This window comes from Passer montanus, unplaced genomic scaffold (genome assembly GCF_014805655.1).
Source record: "Passer montanus isolate IOZ18808 unplaced genomic scaffold, ASM1480565v1 scaffold40, whole genome shotgun sequence".
In the NCBI taxonomy this organism is placed as follows: domain Eukaryota; kingdom Metazoa; phylum Chordata; class Aves; order Passeriformes; family Passeridae; genus Passer; species Passer montanus.
The window spans coordinates 1,597,082-1,618,003 of record NW_024368819.1 but is presented as its reverse complement, the minus strand read 5'-3'; the positions used below and the strand labels follow the sequence as shown (position 1 = coordinate 1,618,003).

Sequence of the window (20,922 nt, the reverse complement as noted above, 5' to 3'; positions counted from 1 at the left end):
CTGGTTCACAGGAAGTTAACAGCTTCCAAATTGTGCCAGGATCTCACGTGGTTAAGACATGCTTGTTGTGGAGGTTTTGTAGCAGAAATACCAACACTGGTGTGAATGGAAACACCTCCCTGAAGACACCAGAAAAACAGCAGATGAAGGGTTAGAGGAGTGGCATGTATTAGTTGCTACAGAACCACACCGTGCGTTTCATGCAAAGAAATAAGCAGAGGACAAAACCCAAACTGGAGCCTTAGAGATAAGGTGACAAGATGATGACCCACAGCAGAAAAACTGTGAAATGCCCAGATAAGGGTAACAAAAGACTCCGTTTTGCCTGAAACTCTTGAAGGATGAGGCACAAGATCATCATATCCACTGCTGACAGGTATAAAAGGTGCATGCAAAAATGAAGAAGAGCCCATCCCAGAGATGCAGTGGAGTGGTGGTATTGTCCTAAGTGCTTCCTGCTGTGCTTGGCTGGTCCTGAGCAGATTGATGCATGCAGTCCTGTGTGTGTGAGTATGTTGATGGGAGAATGGGAGTGGGTAGGATCAACTTACTGGAATCTTTGTAATAAAAAGTCACTTTCCCTACCTCTAAGGCCTTGCAATGAGTTTTGTTCCACAAATTTCCCACAGTAATGAGACTAAATGTTCTAGTTCTTCTAGTAGTTCATGTAGGAGGTGATATATATCCACATACATTTAATATAAACCACAGTTGCCTTTAAAAAATACCTAGATAATTAGATTGCATAGTTGCTATGTTAAAGGAGTATTCCTACTAAAGTGAGGCACTCAGCTGCTGTGAATGGGAGTCATCTGTTTAATCTTCATGCTGCCCTCTTGTAGGAAAGCTGCTGCCATCCAAATGTTTCTCATTTTCTAAATGCTCGGCTTGAGAGGTGCATTGAATGCTGCCAATTATAGGTGACACCACTGCACTGAGGCATATAAAGTGCCACAAAAAAAGCACCATAAAGGAAATCAGGCCACCTGAGTTACCTCTCCAGCAGGCTTTCTGCATGAGAGGTTCTGGCTGACCTGGATGCTGCAGCTATAAAGGAAGGCAGCTCTCTGCTCCCACAGAAGTAAGAAAAACTGGTGCTCTGACCACAGTCCAGGTGCCTTTTCTCCCTTTCCTCCCTGTCTCTGTTCCTGGCCATGTGAGCTGTGCAAAGCAGCCACCTGTACCCAGTGAGGGCTTGGGGACAGCTCCACTGCTGTCAGTGCAAGGGGCTGGCATTTGCTTTTCTCATGGAATTGTGGGGAGAGAAACAATTAATTGCTTGTGAAACATTCCTGGGTGATAGTGATCAGGTATCCAGGAGTATAATATGTCTATGTTCTTAAAATCAATAAGGATAGAGGAGTGACACTGAGCAAACAGGGGGCTGAACGAATGCTCTTGGTTTTGTCATTCCTTCAGTGGTGGAGGAGGACCTGGGATTGTCCTGTGAGCAACAGTAATGCCATGGGATTGAATAAAATAACCTTTATGCAATTAAGAAGTTTATAAATTGAAGATACCCAGCCATATAAATGTGTCTTTGTTAATTGCTGCTCAGCTCTGCTGTTTTCCTCATCTCTTCACAGCCATCCTGTTTGAAGGAGTGGCTTGTGCAGGGGAGTTTCTGGTTCCCTGTGCCATGCTCCTGGTCTGATGCTGTGGATTCTGTCTGCCAGACACTGGACACTGCTGCAGGCAGACTCTTGGGCTGCCTTTGAAGAAGGCAAACTCACCAATCCTTAACCAGTAAGTGAGAACATCTGGGGAGAATATTTTTTATTGCTTCTTAGAAGTTCAGTTTACAGAAAACAGTGCATTGTCTTTTACCCTCTTTTTCTCACAAGAGCTGGCAGGGCTTAGTTTGAGTTACATAAATGTTTGCAATAATGTCCTTGGTCTAGAGTTCAATGAAAATATTTGGAGATCAGTCAGTGATTTTTAACATGGCCACTTAAAGTCAAGTTGAAAATACAAGGGTAGTGAGTTCCTTACTCTTCTTGCTCCCTCAAACGTAGGGATATTTCCCTGCTGCCAAAGGGTGGATCTCTTCTGCTCTCCAACAATAAAAAGCAGATGATTTTCCTTCTTAAAATACCCAAAGGGGATTGCTAACACAGATCCTCTTCTCTGTGTGCCCATCCTCATGTGCAGAGCCAAATCCCATCCCTTCTAGCAGCAAGGAAAAGCAAATCCCTGGCATTGAGGGCACCCAGATTAACCCACTGCAGGATTAGGATGCTTGAGCTGTTGTTAGAAGATTAGTATATTTGGTTGTCAACACTTGGCCTGAAAATGATTTCCAAAGAGGTCACTGACTCATGGGTGCCAGTTTGCCCAGCACATTGGGAAAGCCCTGGAGTTAAAGCAAGTGGCTGTGAGGATTAAACTGGAGCACTGAGTGTGCAGAATATCTGCAGGATGAAACCTGTCGTGGCTGGTGGTGGGGACAGGAGGCTCTGGCAGACTGATCATAATATCTGAGCTCCTGCCTTGCTGGGGAGGTGTTTCTGGGGCTTTGCTTTCTGGAGTTTCCTGCTGATGGCAGTGTGTGCCATTAGGTGGGTGAGCTGCCCACAGATGAACTTTTCTCAATTCCTGCACAGTGCAAAATGAGTTTATTTTGAGGACAGGGCCTCCACAGGGGCATCTCTAGGTAGAAAGCAATTGGCTTCCACTTTCTGTTCTGGGACTCAAACTGTCTGTGCTCATAATGTTTTATTTCAGCTGCTGGCAGGAGGATTCATGTTGAGGGTTTCTTTAAAATATAGGATGTTCCTCTTGTCAGCAGGGCACTAATACAGCACAAAGTCTGCTCATGCTAGGTCATCACCTTGTAAATGCTTACATGGCTTTCCAGTGCATGGGGGAGTGACAGTGGAGCTGTGGTCCCAGTGCAACCAGTCCTGCTCTGGTGTGTGCTGGTGTCTGAGTGCTGTGCAGCACCTCTTGGTGCTGCAGAGACTGTGCATGGGGAGGGATGGGCGTGGTAGAGCTCTCCTTCTTGAAAAGCAGCTTTTCTTCCTATTTATTTTCTTCTTCTGTTAAAACAAATGAGGGCTCTAAAGAGTCTAAAGATAGTCCCTTTAAAGATTTTTGGTAATACAGGAAGAGCCTGGATTTTCCTCTGTTTTTCAGTGGAAAACTGCCCTGATGGTAAAATAACTGTTAGTTGGAAACTGTTTTTCTCTGTCATGAGCCAGATGAATACAAAGTTATATTTGATTCAAAGCAACTTGTCTTGAAAAGTACCAACCACTGCCTGTGTCATAGAATTGGTTCCAGTGATTTCATTCAGCAGCATTATCTGGATTTCAAGACACATCCTCTTGTAAATATGGATTTTTATCACGCTTCTCTTTGTGCATCCAAACATTAGCAGCCATTTCGTGTCTGAAATTAGTATAACTGCATTTGCCACTCCTGTGACAATATAATTTTATTTCCTCAACAGGCCAGCAAAGATATTCAAATTGAAGAAATAAGCCTAAAAGTTCTCTCAGAGAAAATCCACTAGAGAAAGGTAGGGCCTTTCCATAAAAGCTTCCTTTGAGTTTAATTCTGGTATCTTAGAGCTATAGCTGTCCTGAGCATTCCCACTTTTGGGAATGCTGTGCAGCTTAGTGAAGCAAGAGACATTCAATTTTAATAACTTTATAAGCACTAAGTACATTGCTCTGTATTTTATGAACGTACCTGAGGGGATTTTTGTAGAGCTGCATGATAAAATAATTTTGAATATTTTATCCAAGGCCTGTGCTGTGATTTATTCTGAAAAAAAACCCCAAAATCTTCTGAAACCCAGAATGTGGGCTTTAAGTTTCTGCCTGGATTACAGAGTGTGGCCAGAGGACAAGGCCACCACTGTGGTGGCATTGCTTCCACTTGTCTCCCTGCAACAAGAGATGCATTCTGGAATAAGCAGCAAGAACATGGCACAGCAAGGTGTGTGGGGGGGAGGTGGGTGTGTTTTTGTTCTTCCACTTCTCCAGTGTTTCCTGCATGCAGAACTTTCCCTAGATTTAGGTCGGCATGGGCCTGGCTGACCAGCTGTGCCTAACAGGCACATGTTTGATAAAGTGACCTGTATTCAGTGAAGAATTTCAGGCCACCCATTTGTTGGATGAAAATGTAATGTCTGACATCATGCTGAGGTCATTTGGAATGTCTGATGAGTAAAGACATATATATGCCTGTACACACTAGACATGTATAAGAGGGCCATAAAGAAGACATGCTCCAGTGTGGAAAAAGGTGCATTGTAGGTTTTTATCTACTAGGAGCAAAGGCCACAAAGTGCTTGTAATGGTTCTGCTTGTACTTCAGCCCAGGCTTGCTGCAACAAGTGCTTATAAACTTGAAGGCAGTTTCTAGGACATGGGCAGAGTCACTGTGTACATATCTGGGGGGTTCACAAAGTGAAAAAAGGAGAGAAAAATGCCAATGCCACCATGCTGTGAGCTCAGGCCTCTGTCATCTTCAAGGAACATGCTATGCACAAACAGCTCTTGTTTTTGATCCATGTGTAGAGCACAACATGTTCTCTGGCTAATAAGAAATAATCATACTTAAACCACTGGTTTCCACATCAGAATACCTCCAAGGGGTGGACCTCAGAATGCCTTCAAAGGGTGGACCTCACACCTACACAGATAAATAGACAGCAACAGTGCTGGCTGGATGCCCTGCACTTCCCACAGCTGGCAAATCCATGTTCATGTGGGCTTTCCACCCCTATCTCAATGTGGTCAAGGAGGCTCCAGCTGGGTTAATTCCCAGTCCCATGATGTTTTTTCCAAAGGGTGAAGATAGTTGCTAGTTAATTCACTGCCTTTATATTTGACATGGGGCCGTTCCCAGCCAGACTGTCTGCTTGGTAAGCACTGTGGCTGCACAAGGTAAATAACATTTTGATGCTGAAGAATATTTTAAATTGGCCATAAAATTTTAATTTGAGAGGAAACAAGCAGAAATATAAAATGAAAGGAGTAGATGTGGTGAGACTGTGGTTCTGTAGCAGACAGAGGTGAAGGTGGTGATGATCAGCTTGCATGGCTTGCACTGCTTCTGTGGGGTGGGCTTGCACTGCAGGGCAGGAGCCTTTTCTATATCAAAGAACAAAAATTTACTCATGACCCAATCTCCGTCTGGGGCTGTAGGAAGATCTGAAGATGCTCACAGGATCCAGACTATGGATCTATGTTGTTTATGGTCAGACTGGATCTTAGAGTTCTTTTCCAACCTAAACTTTTCTGTGGTTCTGTGTATTATATCTCTGTGCTCATCTCTGGAAATGTTTAAGGCCAGGCTGGACAGGGCTTTGAGTAACCTGGTCTGGTGGGGGGTGTCCCTGCCCATGGCAGGGGGGTTGTTGGAGCCACATGATCTTTCAGCCCCTTTCCAATTCAAACCATTTTTATCTCCATCTTTCCCAAACTCCAAATCCAGTCTGTTTCTCCAGCACCCCCTGCCAGCATTTCCCACTCAGGAGCACTAAGATTTTGAGGTGCAGTATTTTGCTTTAAGTGCTCAGTTTCCCTCCTCCTGGCAGGGATGGGGAAGGACAAAGCATGCACTCATTAGCTACTGTCTGCCAACAAGTTGGGAACATGCAATGTTATACGAAATGTCTGGCTGTTATAAAAGGCTTTGGTTAAGTAATCACATTTCTCTTGCATAAGTGCTTGTTTTTGGGAGGCTTTGGCCAATTGGAGGCTGCAGAAGCACACAGGCAGAAAACATGTCTAACTTCTGTGAGTTTTTATTTTTCTTTTAATAATAGTAAGTGATTATTAATCTGCTGAGAGTTGTATGAAATCTCTTTAGATAAGGTTAGGAAGCGGAGACTCCCCAGCGCTGCTTGAAGCTGAACCACAGCTGTAAAACGCTGCCATAAAGCCTGTGTGGATTCCTGTGAGTAATATTTCTGATTCTTCTAATGGGTGTTTGTGACTAGAGACTGCAGGCAGGAAACGTTGCAGACATTTATTGCAAGCAGTAAGTTAGAGGGAGGCAGGAGGTGAGAGACACTAGTGAAACTATTGACCTGTTTAATAAGGCTTTCCTCCTAGACTTCTGTAAGCAAACACAGGTTTCTCTGAAGCTGTGCAATCAAGGTCCTTCCAAATATGCTAATGAAAAAGAAATGTGATGCTGAAGTCAACTACAGGACTATGGGAGGTCAGAGTTTTGGCCTGACGGGGAAGTACAGGATGAGCTAGTCCTGTGTACTGGAGCAGGAAAATGTCCCATTCTTATATTTTTATATTCTTTCCTTGATCATTGGCAAGTGTACAGTGATATTTTTCTTCTACGCTTTCATGGCTTTCAGAAATCTGTATGTCAGTTATCTCCTGAGCCAGAAATTATGTCTCTAATAGTACAATACAACTGTACAACACAATAGTACAATAGTGGAATTTTCTTTTCAGAATTTGCTAATCCAGCGTATCTGTTGAACACAACATGTTGTTCTGTGATTTGACTGACATAAATCTAGTTGGGATTTCATATCTTGCATTCTTCCACATAGGATTTTAATTTTTACTTTTTAAAAGGGTGTTTTTTCTGTTAAGGTAGAACTGAAAAGGGAAAAAACTTGTACAGACTCACAGAAAACAGAACCTCCCTTCCCACTTCCTTGTGACGTGTCTGGATGCAGCCCGTTCTGTGAACAAAGCCTGGAACTATAAAACAATTCACTGAAGTGGAAACTGGAATTTATTGTTCAAGACTGAGCAATGTGAAACAACTCAGTTGTTACTCCTGCCAACCCTGGAAAGCATTGAAGTGCCACTGTAGAGAGAAAGCAGTTCAAGTGCTGAGCTGTGAGGAGAAATAAAGCTGTTGCCTATAGCTGGGTGCATGTGTGCTTACTCTTAGAGGTGGCACTAAACTTTTCTGGCATAGAATAAATGCTGGACTAATGGAATTATCTTGGGAAAGCTCAAGCCACTACTTACTAACTTTGAAAAATTGTAGAATGTGGATTTTATAGTCTATAAAGTTCTTGAGACATGCTAAAGCAGTTAAAGCTTATTTGCAGGCAGTAGATGAGGGGGTAATACCACCATGAAAGGAAGTTAATTTGTCAGAGTTATAGGATTAGAGAGGTAAATGTGAAAAGTTATGTTGAACTAAAAGACACTTGGCTGCTAAGTGAAGACTTCAACATTTTCATATTTGCTTCCTGGAGTGGGCAAAATTGATAAGCCTGTTTGCTTCAGTAAAACAGTGATGCCAGATAAGCTAATTTTGTGGGCTAATTATTTAGGCCATTGTGAAAACCTTAGGCAAACCTAAGTTATGGCTCTTGCAATGCAGGGTGGCAGAGCAGGTGGCTCTCCCAAAGCTTCTCATCTCCATTCTGCAGCCTCACAAGATCTCGTCAAAGGGAGATGCTCCTAGCCCATGCAAAGGACTTTTTAGTTCTAATGAAAACTCCACAAATAGAAGTTGGCAGTTAAAATTTGTGAATTTACAATATTATTTCTAAAACAATCTCTGGGATGTGGAACAAATCCATGCTTCCTTTAGGATAAGCCAACAATATCTCTAATGTGTTTCAGAGTAAGATGGATGCTCTACATAAGTTGAAGATTTTGGTGATGTTTCTGTCTCTGGCTACTTTCACGGTCATGGTGATAATGAATGCTGGAAATGCCACTGGGACTTTCAAAGGTAATGCAAGCAAATTTCCTTCATTCAGAGGTGGGTTTCATGCTTTATATCATGCGATGATACAAGGTGGCTTAGATGGAATAGATGCGTTTGCTGCCTCATCAACTCTCCAAAGACACCTTGTTCTGTGAAAGGTGGAAGTAGCTGGCACATCCTCCAGGCTTACAGCCAAATGAACCCTATCCAGTCCCTTGAAATCCAAATAATGTCCCTGCTGCACCTGGATCTGATGGTGGTTGAAAGGCAGTCTTTGCACACCCTTGAATCCCTAGTGGAAGAGGTTCAGGATGCTGCTGTGGGTTTGTAGATGACACTGGTGCTGCATTTGAGCACTGAATCTGGCTGAAACTGCCAGGAAGGGCCATCATGCCATCCTCTGGGTTACACAGACAGCTGTTCTTTCTGGTTCTGTCTAAGAGGGTAGGTGCATGGTGTTCACAATAAGGGACAGTGATCCCAAAATGGATGTCTAAACCAACTGCAGCACGTGACTGGTTTGCACCAAGGGTGTGCTCTCATCATCCTTGAACCCACTGAGGCAGGGAGGAATATTGAAGGTTAAGGAAAACCAGAAGTCTTTCCCCATCCTCTGGATGCAATAACACTTTTGCCTGCAATAACATTCCACAGGTCTGTTCAGGACAACCCCTGGAAACATCTCAGCCAAATACAGCACTGATTTCACCCCAGCTGGCTGGACTTTCCTCATCTGGAATGTCATCTACGCCTGGCAGCTCGCCTGGCTCCTCTACGCCTTGTCAGGGATCTGTCGAAGGTATTTTCCCTATTTATTCTTTAGAGTGTAAATGACAAGGGACAGTGACTCTTCTCTGTTGGAGTAGCTCAGTCTCTTACCTTCCTTTCAGGGGTTTCTGACAAGGGCAAGCCCATTGCCATCTATCTTGACTTGACATGTTGAAGCTCTGTGGCTGGAGCATCTCTCATGTCCAGCATCCAAAGCTGGGAAGCAGGTTGCAGGTGTACATGAACTCCTCTAAAGTGTGGACAGCTATCAAAGTGTGTAAACTTCTCTATGAGGCCTCATTTCCAGCAATTCAGGGAATCTGACAGATTTACCCCGTACCTGCACTTACCCACTGCTAGAGGCTGAGAATCCACAGGGGCAAAATTAATGGATTACAGAGCTAATGTTCTGGGTTTACTTTCTGTTAGAGATCAAACAACCAGCACTGGGGAGTCTCTTGGTTTGTTAAACTGGACTGGAAACTTTTCCTGGGGCTATGAGATTAATAACTGCCTGACAGGGAAAGCCACAGGTATTTCTGTATTGTATCAAAGAAGGACACAGAGGAGAAATAGTCTGATTTAAGCCAAAATGTTTAATTCCAATGTAAAGTCCCTCCTAATATAACGAAAATGAGGCCAGAAAGGTTTGTTTGGTCAATGCAAACATTGTTTTCCTCTCTCCATACCCACTTTTTCCTGGCAGGAATGAACTTGGATATGTCTTCATAAAGCCAGACTTGCTGCCAACACCTTTTTATGTAGCATGGTGTCTGAATAATGGCCTCAATGTTGGATGGCTCTTTCTGTGGGACCGAGAGTAAGTTGTCTTCTGTTACAAATACTTTTTAAGACTGTTGATGGGATCGTCCCAGTACTGTTTTTTAACTCTATGGATTTTTTCCTTTGTGTGTGAACACTTAATCACGCCTGTAAAACTCTATGCCAGGCTTTGACAAAATGTAGCCTTCATATAAGTTTGGAGGTTTTGCATTATGTTGTCATCTTGCCCATGAAACAGATTGGTCATTGAAGTCTAAGATCTCCTCTAAGCTGCTGCTCTACATTTTTACCTGCACAGGTAAGACAGGAGCCATGCCTCCTTCATTAATGCAGCTAAGCTCCTTGCCTTGGATGGTTTCCATAATGATGGTCACATTAAGGGCTTTTGAGAGCACCACTGTCAAGAGGTGAAGAAATAACTTGCAGTCAGGAAAACAACTTCATGATTAACAGAGTAAAACAGCAGCAGCAATATGTCAAAATGAGGGCTATGTGTGGTATTACCTTTATTAAAGGCTGATCGACTTAGAGCCAGTAAGGGCCAAACACTAAAGCTACAAATTAGGGCATTGTGACACCACTGGGAAAAATGTGATGTCTATTGTGTGTGTACATGTTCTTTGTCCTAGATACCTCCTTCCAGCCCTGGTGTTCCTGGCAGTCCTCTCTCTTACCACGTGTGCCTCCCTTTTTGTTTCCCACCGAGCCTTGAGCATCCATTCCTCGTGGTTTGTGAAGGCTCACAAAGCTGACCTCTGGCTCATCCGCATTCTGGTAGGTGGATTTTGAGAAGCTGTGCAAATGATAAATAAAAACAACCTCTGTGCAGTGCTTGAGGTATCGAGTGAAAGATCCAGTGGCAGAACATGGCTAAGGAAAGATTTCTGCCACACACGGAAAAGTTCCTAGCAAACCTTCTGGAAAGACATCTACATCTCTTGGCACAAGCTGGGAGTGGGCTCTGTTCTTGGCACTCCTGAAACACCAGTGTAACACATATCTGAGCTGGACCTGCCCCTCGGGACTCCAAGGCTTCACCTTTTCTCTGTGTTGAGGGACTTTTCCTGCAGCTAGGTCCAGGAGTTTGGCTTAACTGCACCGGGGCCTATGGGTCACCAAAGGCAGACAGAGTGTGTCACTCCTGTCCTCCTGCTGTGCTGCATGGCAGGTGCAGAACGGGCTGGCCCTGTACTTGACGTGGACCAGCATCGCCACGCTGCTCAACTTCGCCGTCGTGCTGATCTACAAGTGGGACGTGCCCAATGAGAAAGCAACCACTGCTTCCCTGAGCATCCTGGCTCTCGGCCTGGTGATATGGTGAGCAGCCCCAAGGGTCCCCACCGAGCCTCAGAAATCCCTTCCACCACTCACCAATGGTGACCAGCTGTTCCAATTCACTCATCACTTGTCCCTCTCCCAACACCGAGTACAAAGGCCTCTGTTATAATTCACGGCAGATGAATTGGGAGTCTGGCCAGAGCTTTTATCCCCTGACCTCAGCAATGCCAATAAATATTGCGGACCAGGAACATGTTTTTGTGACTTACATGAGCTCAACCTGCCTTAGGTTTACAGCTGAAGGTGTGATAGAGAAACCATATGAAACATGGCTTTATTTTTCCCTAAAGTTACCTTAAATAAATTATTTATGAACTTTTTGAATATTAGTAAATGAAAAATTTTGGACTCTTGTCCCAGCCGGCCGACAAAACCCTTCATTCTCTGTCCAATTATTTTCTTAGGGAATGGAAAACAAAATACAGAAAAAAATCTTACTTTGGTCACTCTTTTTCTCCACAGGTTTTATCTAGAAAACTACCTTCTTGACAAGTATGTGCGCTACAACCTGACAGTCTACCCAGTGGTGATAGCAGCTCTGACTGGCAGCCTGTGCAGGAGCGGCTCGTTTTCATCCCCAATGACCAACGATGTTTTTATAGGTGAGTCCTGTAAAAGAAGGCCTGTAAACACATCTCCCTCTGTATCGAGGGCAGAGAGACTTGCCACTTGAAAAGCATTATTTGTTAAAAGCAGAACTAGGGACATATTTGAAAGTATTTGTTTTGCTAAGGAGAGAGCAGAGCAGAAATCATTGCCCATGAGCCTCAGGGCTGAACCCAAAGCTTGTGCTGTCTCAAGTTCACTTCCCAGTGCAATATGTTTGTCCTGTAATCCTCCATCACCCACTTGGCTCCTCCAGCAGCTCCATCTGATGTAGGACAGGAAAGGAAAAGCAGGGCTGGGATGAAGGCTGTGGACTTCCATTTGCCCTGTATTGTTGGACATATTGGAGCAGTGCATGAGCTTCTGACCCACGGAGGGCTTCACATTCTCCTCTCCCATGCAGAGCCCAGGCTAGCCTTAACAAGTTTTCCTGGGATTATCTGGTTGCTGCCAGCCACTGTAGCAGAATTGAGTGTAGTCATCCATGGTAAAAGGGCTTAAGCTGTCCAAATTCTGTACAATCACAGTCTGGCAGAAGCTGTACCATTATGAGCAGTTTTGTGCTGGCATGAAAGGCACTGAGCTGTGTGAACTCTGAATCCTGCTGAAACAGTTTGAGATGCCTATTCCCATCACGGGGTCAGTAGAAGGGAGCATGTTCCCACCCTTCAGCTTTCCCACTGCCACATACCAGTGGCCAAAGCTAAATTCTGGACTGGCATCACCACTGGAGCTGCTCCAGTACAGTTCTCTCTGCTGTAAGTGCAGCTGGAGCCCGGCCATGTCTGAAAACACCTGGCAGGACCTGGCAAAGCTTGTCTGCCACAGCCATGGGGGCACTGGAGGCTCGTCTCCTGACGGCTGTGGCCACCAGGAATGTGGAGGTGCCTCTGGCAGGCAGCTCTGTTCCTGCAGTAGGTACATTTCCTACCAGCAAAACTTCATTCTTAGTGGTTCAGCTTGTTTGGCTGGTAGGACGAGTGTGCTTTTCCCAAACTAGTACGTGTTTCTTTATATAGTTCAACTATTCTTGGAGTGTTTTGTTAATGTAATGGATTTTAACTCCTGTGTCCAGGAAGCCTCCCCCTTTTTAGACATTCCTTGACCTGGAAGCATTGGGCAAGTTTCACTGTATAGCAGTAAAACTCTGAGAGATACAACTCAGGGGTTAATGGATCCTGTACAGACGATTGTGTTTTTTTTCTCTTTCCCTGAATACCCTTGTTCTGGGAGCTAAAGTATGACAAGAGGCACTGTCTTTTTTTATGCTCTAACATGCCTCTGTGTTTTTTCCCCAGTTGTTCTTCTGGCACTGACATGCTTGATCTTTGTTGTTCGGCTGGGACTAGTCACATGGAGACACTGGAAGAGACCACTGGAAACATCAGAATTCCGAGGTCCATCAGGCACAGTGGCCTGAGACCTCTGGCACACTGTGGCTGATACTTGAAAGGGAAAAAAAAGAATTTGGCCTGTGCTGGTTCCTTCCTTCCTGTATCCATTTCCTCGTGGAAATGGATACAGGAAGGAATATTTGGAATATTCTCTATTCCAAATGCAGATGTCTTGTGTCTGCAAATGTGTCTTGCTCCCACATTCTCTCAGATCAGCTACTCACAACCCTGTCTTGAATTCCTTTGATTTTACCCTGGAAAAGTTCAGGAAAAGGTCCTGAGCAGCCCTGTGCACCTTTGTGATGCCTGGGCTGTGGCTCTCTTCTCCTGCCAGTGCAAGGAGGGCTGCCAACAGGCACCCAGCAGGCTTGCACTCACAGTTGTTCTTGTTTTTTCCTTGGTAGCTCACTTTCTTTGAAGTGCAGATCCAAGTAATCTGTCTCTGGGGTTCCAGGGGAGCAGTGGGAGGTCTGTCATTCCCTTGGCCATCGGTGCTGAGCATCCTCCAAGCCCTGGTGCTGTCAGCAGATCTCCTGCAGGCAGCCACTGCTCCTTTTCCTGCTTCTCTTTGGCATGACAGGAACAGACACTACAGTTTGACATCTACCTTTGCAGTGTCAGCTCTGCTGTTTGATATTCAAGGGGGCAGGGGCAGTGACTGAAGATTTCTGACACAAATGTGTTGCCTTTCCCTGAGCTGTGCACAGCTTGGGCTGGCTGGATGTCTCTCACTGGGGGAGGGTTTGTGGCTACTCTGGAAGGAGGTTAGATGTACAGATGAGCTGGTGCCTGATCTGGGGTGAAGCCTGATGCTTCAAAGGAAGCCTTTAAAAAAAAAAGAGAAATATTGAACCGGTAGAACGAGTTCATCCTGGATCAGTGCCTTCTCATGTGGCTTCACCACTTCTGAGTTGGGATTAGGAAGCCTAAAACTGGATTGACTGAATTTTTGGACCACTGCCTTTCCTTCCTGTGCCTAATTGTGAGTTGCTGGTGCCTAACAGGTGTCTGGAAAGTCTTTGCACCAGGAAGGTGCTTTCAGTGCATCTTGCAGTATTATTAACAAAACTAAATTCTAAAATAACATGTGCTGTTGTTTACGTTTAGCAAAAACCAAAAGTGTAATGCAACTCCTCTCATCATTCTGGTGTTTCTTTTTTTTTTTTTTTTTTTTTTTTTTTTTTTTTTTTTTTAATTATCAAATAAATCAGCTAATTCTACCACTCTGCCACTAACTCTGTAAATCATCTAAAGCAACTGTCCTGGCCACCACCTCACCCATGTCCAGGGTTCCAGCGTGACTCTGGTCCCTTGCTGGGATCTCATGGGTGTAGCTGCTTCCACTGATTGTTAGCCATGGAGGTGAAGGGTTGGAGGATGTAGATTGCTAGGTATGATTTAAACTCCTTTGACCAGCATGCTGTCAAAGTTAAGTTTCTATTTTATAGGCTCTGTCATGTTCAAAGTTAAGTTTCTATTTTATAGGCTCTGCCTCCCAAGAGCCCAGCTAATAAATTCCCAGCAGCCTCTCCATAAGCTGCCTTCTTTAATACAGGGGTATTAAATCCACTGGCATGGGGATTAAGGGGTCCAGGCAAGGTGAGAAGCTGCTGTGAGGCTCTGCAACACTTAATGCACAGGAAGGTTTTGCATCCTCACCAGCAAGAGCGCTGCAAACAGCTCCTGGACTGGGGCAGCTGCACTGCTTTTCCACAGAACATTAAAAATGCATTCAGGAGGTTTCTTGATATCTGTACCTTGTTTCTGTGCTGGCCACATGACCAGAAACTATATCAAAGAATGCAATTAATTATCTGGGGAGAGTTGACAGGGCTTTTGCAAAGGCAAGTCCTGTCTCACAAACATGAAGGGCTCAAAAAGCACAGGCAAGGGTGAGCTGTCCCATACTGCCACTGGCCTCCACAGAGGCACAAAAGCTGCCAAGAAAATCAAAGTCCTCCCACTGGAGATTAAAGCTGGGAAGCAGAGGGGGTGTTTCTCCAGGAAGGGAGCTTGCTGGAGCCACATGTCATGGGCTGGATAAGGTGGTCACTAAAATGAGGGGATGGCTGCAGGATGGACAGCTCTTTAGGATGGTAAAGGAGAAGGTAGACTGGGGAATTGCAAAAAGCTGTCATGGAACAGAGAGGACAGAAGTCATTGCAGGGGTGTCCCAAATGATGCTGTGCTACACCTTGCAAGTGACACCTGGCCCCTGCCACTTGGGCACAGGGTTTGGGGTGTTGGCAGCCATTCTCACCCAGACATTTCCACACCTGGCAGCAGCAGAGGTAAATCATGTACCAGGAATGGCAGAAAAGGAGTAAAACTTGCAACACCCTCCTGCCTCTCTAAAGCTGCTGTGCACCCACATCTTGAGGGCTTTGTGCAGCACTGGTCCTTGCACTCCCAGGAGATTATTATGGGATTGGGAAGAGCAGTGGCAGGAGTGAGATGCCTCCCTGCTCATCCCTGCTCCCCAGAGCTGAGGAGCAGCTCAGGAATGTGAGCCCCTTCCCCACGGGCACCTTGATGTGGTGGCACAGGGCTCTTCCCCCTCTCTCACCACTCCAAAACCAGCTGTGAGGAGAGACCCAAAGGCCCTTTTCTGATGAGATGCTGCAGCAGCACCCATTTAATCTTTGCAGACCTCCCTGTGAGAAAGCCCCTGATACTGCCCTGCAATGATAATGCTGAGCTACCCCAGCCCTCATTTGGCCACCCACAAATAATTTCCTGGTCCCCAAAACCCTCTCCAAGCCCCATTTTCCCATAGCTGGGGCCCACAGAGGTTCCCACAGCAGTCCCAGCACACAAAGCTCCAGCCAGCTTTGGGAAAAATGGCTTTTCTTGCATTTACAGCAGGAACAGGAGCCTAAAAATAAACCACCTGCCCCTTTCTCTTTCAGTGGGCAGGGGGGAAAGCAGATAAAAAATTAGTGTGACCCTTCCTGTTCCAGACTTGGGGACAAAGATAGCTTCAAGACTATTTTAAAGGCTTTTTTGTTTTTCTTGAAATGCCTTATTTTGACTTGTCTTTCCAAAACCACCAGTACATGATTTTGCCCACAAAAGATTTTTCTTTCGGCAGAGCTGCATTTCAGAAAGCTGGAAGCCTGCCAACCTTTTAGCAAAAAATAATCAGCCCAGCCTTTGTTTCCATGAGGGATTATGGGATTTGGGTGAATTTTACAGGATTTAAAATTTCTTGGAAAGCTGGTGGCCTGAAGAAGGCAAGGCCTGAAAAATTAGCTTAGTTTGTGAAAATGTGGTCCTGAAAACGTTAATGTCTCTTGTAGCCCAGTCTGGGATGTGACCCAAGCCCCCTAGATCCATGAGGCTGGAAGATGGATGGGGCTGGCAAAGCCAGGCATGATGAGGTTCCCAGGACATGAAGGTTTGCTTTGCTTTCTGATACAAAATCTGGGTTTAGACTTCTCGTCCTGTGCAGAGATTCCCTCTACAAGGAAATAGGGAAAAGCAGGGTGATCTATAAAACACCACTGGGCAGAAAACTGCATTACTGTGTCTTGGGATGTGTGGGGATGCTCCTTCCCCAGCCCGGGGCCAGCTCCTGCTCAGGCAGCCTCCATCTGAGAATGACCCATCATATCACAGTTTTTCCATAGGGATATATTGGCTGGGCTGGATATTTCTGAGGTTACTAGGCTGTTGTTTTCAGCAAAAGTTTCTGTGAAAATCTGATTCAAAAAAATGTTGCATGGAGAAGTTGTGGGGCAAGGCAAATATGCATTTGAACGGAGAAAACAAATGTGTTAATTCAAAAGGAATTCTTTTTAAAAAATGAAGCTATAAGACCCTGGGTCAGGCTCTCATTAAAGCCCACACAGCTCCCAGAGAAAACCATGCTTCGTTTCTTGCCTTAGGACTCAGCTGGGTCCTCTTCAGCATGGTGGGAGCTGATGGGAGGCTGGGATGGGGGCAGTTTCCCTTTGACACCTCCCACCAGCAGCAGCTTGCTCCAAGCAGAGCTCCCTGTACCTCATCCTGCCCACAACCCCAGAGCACTGCACCCCCTCGTGATGCTCTTGGTTACAGAGCTCAGGCAGAGTCCAGGCAGGAGCCTCACCTGCTGGGCTCCCAAAAAACAGAGCACGCAGGCAGGGGAGACATTGTGCTACAGACTAATTTGTTCTTGGCTTAATGCTACCCTCAGGACTAATTACTTTATATTAAAACATCTGTGAAATGGAGTAATAAATAAAGCTGAGAGAGAGGAGATGTTACTCCACGATGCAAAGCACCGGAACAGAAAGCAGCATTGCTTTTCATCTGCAATTCAGAGCCACTTTGCAAACCCATCTCCTGGCTGCATCCAGGGGCAAGGGGCACAGTGGGATACTGGGACTGCTGCTGAGATATGGGCACAAGTGGCACCAGCCACAAGGGCCACCACCAGCAGGAAAACATGGAAACTGGAAAACTCTTCTCATGTTGAAATGTTGGAGGAGCTCCGGCCTCGGAGAGGGAGCGCAAAGACCAAAAGGTGGCTCCAAAGGTGGCACCCCCAGCACCCCAAGCCCAGCCCTGGCTGGCTGTGCCCCCATTTCCTTATCTGTGATGCAGAGATGAACAGGACAAACCTCTCTGTGGAGATAAAAGCGTGGAACACATGCGAGGATGATTAAAGCCAGCAGCGCCCTTTGCTATGCACACAGCTTAAACACGCTGGGCCCTCCCGGGCTCTTTGAAAACTGTTAGATGTTCTCCAGCTAAATATTTATTTTATCTGCCGGGACAGCAGGACTCATGCATGGGCTGAACATGTGGGAAAAAACTGCTGGAGCAGCCCCAGAGTCTGACCCTGCTCCCAGCAGAGCTGGAGCACTGCTCAGCACATGCATTGCCTGTGTGATAGCACCATGGACCTTCCCTGCTGGGAAATTCGACTCAAAGCCCTTGAATGGTACACAAGGATGCTGTGTTTTCTCCCTTCTCTTTGGGAAGCAAAGGTCTTGAAGCCTTTGGCCAAGAAGCTGGTAAAATGTGATGTTTAATCAACCAAGAAGAGATTGACTGTTGCCTGCTCAGGGTGGGGCCAATTAGGGAGTGCTGGAAGTGACAATGACATTAGCTGGTAACTTGGGTTGCCTCAACACTGTTCTATTTAAAATATGAGCTTAAAAAAAATGGTCATTACTGAAAAGTATTTAGCTTGACTAAGTGGTCTATGACACACAAAAAACCAAATTGTGTTTAGGCCTGTGGTTGCCATTGCTTACCCTGGTGGCAATGCATATTTTGCCACTTATTTTGCAGGAGCAGAATAGAGGAATATTTTGTTGTGAAATGGTCTCAGGGCTGAGAGAGGAGCACAGGGACTGAGCAAAGACATCTGAGAGCTGTGTCAGACCAGCCTGGGAGCCAGAGTCTGGGTTTCCTTGTCCTAGTGCTTCACCTTCAGCCCATTAAAAATGGCATGGACAAAACACCTGCATGCTGTTGTTGTTTTGGGCTGTGGTCTGGGCCAAAAATGCAGCCTCCTGGGAGACCCACTGTGTTTCTCTTTGTTTATGGGGTGCCTTTCAGCCTGCAAATATGTTTCTGCCCAATCCTACTACCCTTGTTATAAGTTCCCTCCAGGAGCAGCAAAGTATTTGGTAAGAAAAGTCCCATCAGACAGAAGCTCATCACAGGTGCCCTTTGAGAAGACCAGAAATCATGAGGAGACACCCACTGTGTGCCTGATGCCAGCAGCAAGGGCAAAGTCATGGCCTAGGGCTGCACATGTCCCCCATCACTGCTGGAGCAGGTGGAAGTGTTCCATGAGGCATTTTTGTCTGATGGCTCCCTGATACCCAGGACAGACCCTACACACCAGTCATGCCAAGCACATTCCTACCCTGATGCAGCAAACCACTGTTTGGATGCTTCTGACATCTCCTTGGGAAGTCACTGCCCAAGGAGATGCTTTGGGACACTGTATTTATGTCTCTCTGCATTATCACTCTATCAGGAACACCATCTCTCCTACCCGGAGCTCACCTGGCCAAAAGATGATAGGAAGGACATACTGTCCACATAACACTAGCCAGAGGAATGCATTCTACTCAAAATAGTAGGAAGAAAAGCTGGTGGTTTAGTGGGATGGATGGATGGAAAACCAGGAAAAACACTGCTGTGGTTTTGTCAGACAAGAACATCTTGTTCAGCCAAATGCAAAGGTGCTCCTTGAGGACACTCCTGCAGAGACAAGGAGACGGGTGATGGCAGTGATGTTGGTGCCTGGCTGGGAAAATGTAAAGGAAGCATTTGAGAATTATCACAGCATTACCACAAAACATATGCAGGCAGGGTAGGAATGAGGTCAGGACTTCAGTAGCACCTGATCCTTTTTCCTTTTCTTCCAGCACTGGCAGCGTGTGGAGGAGGGGAACGTGGTGCTCCTGCCCATATTCCAGGCTGAGGGCAGGGAGGATTCCTGCTGCCCTTTGGGAAATTTGGTCACACAGCTGCTATCAGACTGAGGTGTCCCCAGTGCTGGGGCTGCTCCAGCCTTCAGTGGCAGTGGGGACACTGATGTCAGGCAGCACCTGCTGCCTGATCCTGCAGCAAATCCAAACCCTGCAGAGCCATGGCTGCTTGTGGATTTCTTTGCTCTCTGCAGCAGGTTTTTGAGTGCAGTATCAGCTGCAGGTTATCAGCTTGGGCAGGGAGAAGCTGAAACAAAGCAAAAATCCATCCCAAAAATGCCCATGATACTGTCCTGCTGAGCTGCCCGGGTGACCTCACTCAGATGTTGTGCCCATGTCCCTGTGTGGGATGCCAGCCCTGCCCACCACCCATTCTCTGCCTGAAAACCTGTCCCTGGGGCTTCCCCCGAGGGTATAAACCCGGCAGAGATGGTGATGAGTTACAAATGGGCGCTCCTTAAGCAGTCAGGAACTGCAGCCCCGGGGTGTGTGCCCGAAGCACCACTCCACAAAGCCAGAATTAAACCCGGCCAAGGTTTAATCTGCTCTCTGGATACTGAGGGCAGCCTGCACGTAGGCATCCACTGATGAGTGCAGAGAGCTTGCTGCAGTCATTTGTGATGATTTCCAGTGGCATGAGGGTGCAGTGAGATGGGTTTTTTTTCAATATTAATGAACCCTTCTATGTTTCATTCTGTTAAATGGGAGGAAGTGAGCAGCACGAGGTGTCCTGGGGCTGGCTTACACCATGCTACATGAAACTCAAGCTCTTGAGAGATGAACTTTAGCCCTACCAAAAAGCTCCAGTGCTAAGTTTAAAAACGCTTTGCTCCCACCCACTCAGGGATTGCGGATGTGCTGCTGAATGGGCAGGCAACAACTTCAGCAGCTCAGCCAGCCCGTGGGGCTATCCAGCGCCTGAGGGCAGGAAAACAACTCCCAGCAAGACTGGGGCTTGGGGCTGGCATAAAGAGAGTCCACATTAGGAAGGCCCCAGGGCATCTCTAGGATGAGACCCACTTGTGGGGTTTCCCATGGTGTTGCCTTTGATGTGTGCTCAGAGAAGCCCGTGGCGGAAAAGGAGCTTCCATTTCTCGCCCTCTTCCACTGATGCAGTCCAGATGCAGAAGTGGTTGAGCCTCTGGAAAGATGCAAGGCTTGGCATAAAGGGTTGGGCTTCCTCGCTGGCCCCAGCAGCCTGCTAAGGGCTGTTCCCTCGTTACTCATCTCCTCACACCCCTCTAGAAACCTCTTGATCTTCAAACTTCTTTCAAAAGGCAAAAACACTCGGTGTGAGGCAGGACTGGAGCAGCTGCCAGCACGCTGCCTTCCACAGCACTGGGATGGAGATGGTCAGGGAAATTACTCCAACTCAGCTGGTGAAACAAGAATATTTTTTTTCCCCCTTCCCTCTTCTGATAGAAAGGCAGCTCTTTCCCTCAGCCATGATGGGATCTCCTGTCTTTCAACACTTTGATCACAAATTGAAGCAGTGCTGGGTCTTTACTCTCTGGAACAGTGCTTGCTGTGAGCAGCATCTCCAGCAGACATTGTCCATCTCTGCACCAGATCCAGGATCTGCTTCGGGCTGAACCTGGTGGCTGGGCAAGGATAAGTGACATCACAGCCTGAAATCCTGATTGTGGTTCCCAAGCTTCGTTTGTTTCTCCTCTGCATGTCCAGGAAATTATTTTTTAAGAGTCCTGGATGGTGCCACGGCTTTAAGGGAGTGCATGGAGAACGTGGCCAACCCAGGAAATATTGGGGGTCTGTTGCTCTGGAAGAAACATCTCCCCTGAAACCCTGTGAAAACAATTCCCCTGTGGGCAGCAGTGATCTGGCTTGAGATGTCTTCAAGGCTGGGCCTGATTATTTTGTTACACTGAAATTATTCTAGTGAATTTTGGGAGGGTGGCAGTGCATGAAATGCCGCGTTTAGAAGAGGC

The 20,922-nt window shown here is 46.2% G+C and overlaps 1 protein-coding gene across 5 annotated transcripts; it reads left to right on the top strand.

The window, feature by feature from the left end:
- The first annotated feature begins 973 nt into the window (after positions 1-973).
- LOC120506931 lies at positions 974-17,992 on the top strand. 5 transcript variants are annotated; one of them, XM_039719070.1, is made up of 11 exons: positions 974-1,114; positions 1,587-1,746; positions 3,452-3,520; positions 5,824-5,910; positions 7,566-7,677; positions 8,308-8,452; positions 9,128-9,241; positions 9,834-9,978; positions 10,373-10,521; positions 11,005-11,144; positions 12,447-17,992. In XM_039719070.1, exons 5-11 carry the CDS (start codon positions 7,572-7,574, stop codon positions 12,566-12,568), a joined length of 921 nt encoding a protein of 306 aa, XP_039575004.1. In that variant the 5' UTR covers positions 974-1,114; positions 1,587-1,746; positions 3,452-3,520; positions 5,824-5,910; positions 7,566-7,571; the 3' UTR covers positions 12,569-17,992. The 5 variants fall into 5 exon arrangements, with proteins under 5 accessions (XP_039575004.1, XP_039575005.1, XP_039575008.1 ...); XM_039719071.1 differs by having other exon boundaries at positions 998-1,081; XM_039719074.1 differs by lacking the exons at positions 974-1,114; positions 1,587-1,746; positions 3,452-3,520 and adding an exon at positions 4,872-4,895.
- The last annotated feature ends 2,930 nt before the right edge of the window (positions 17,993-20,922 follow it).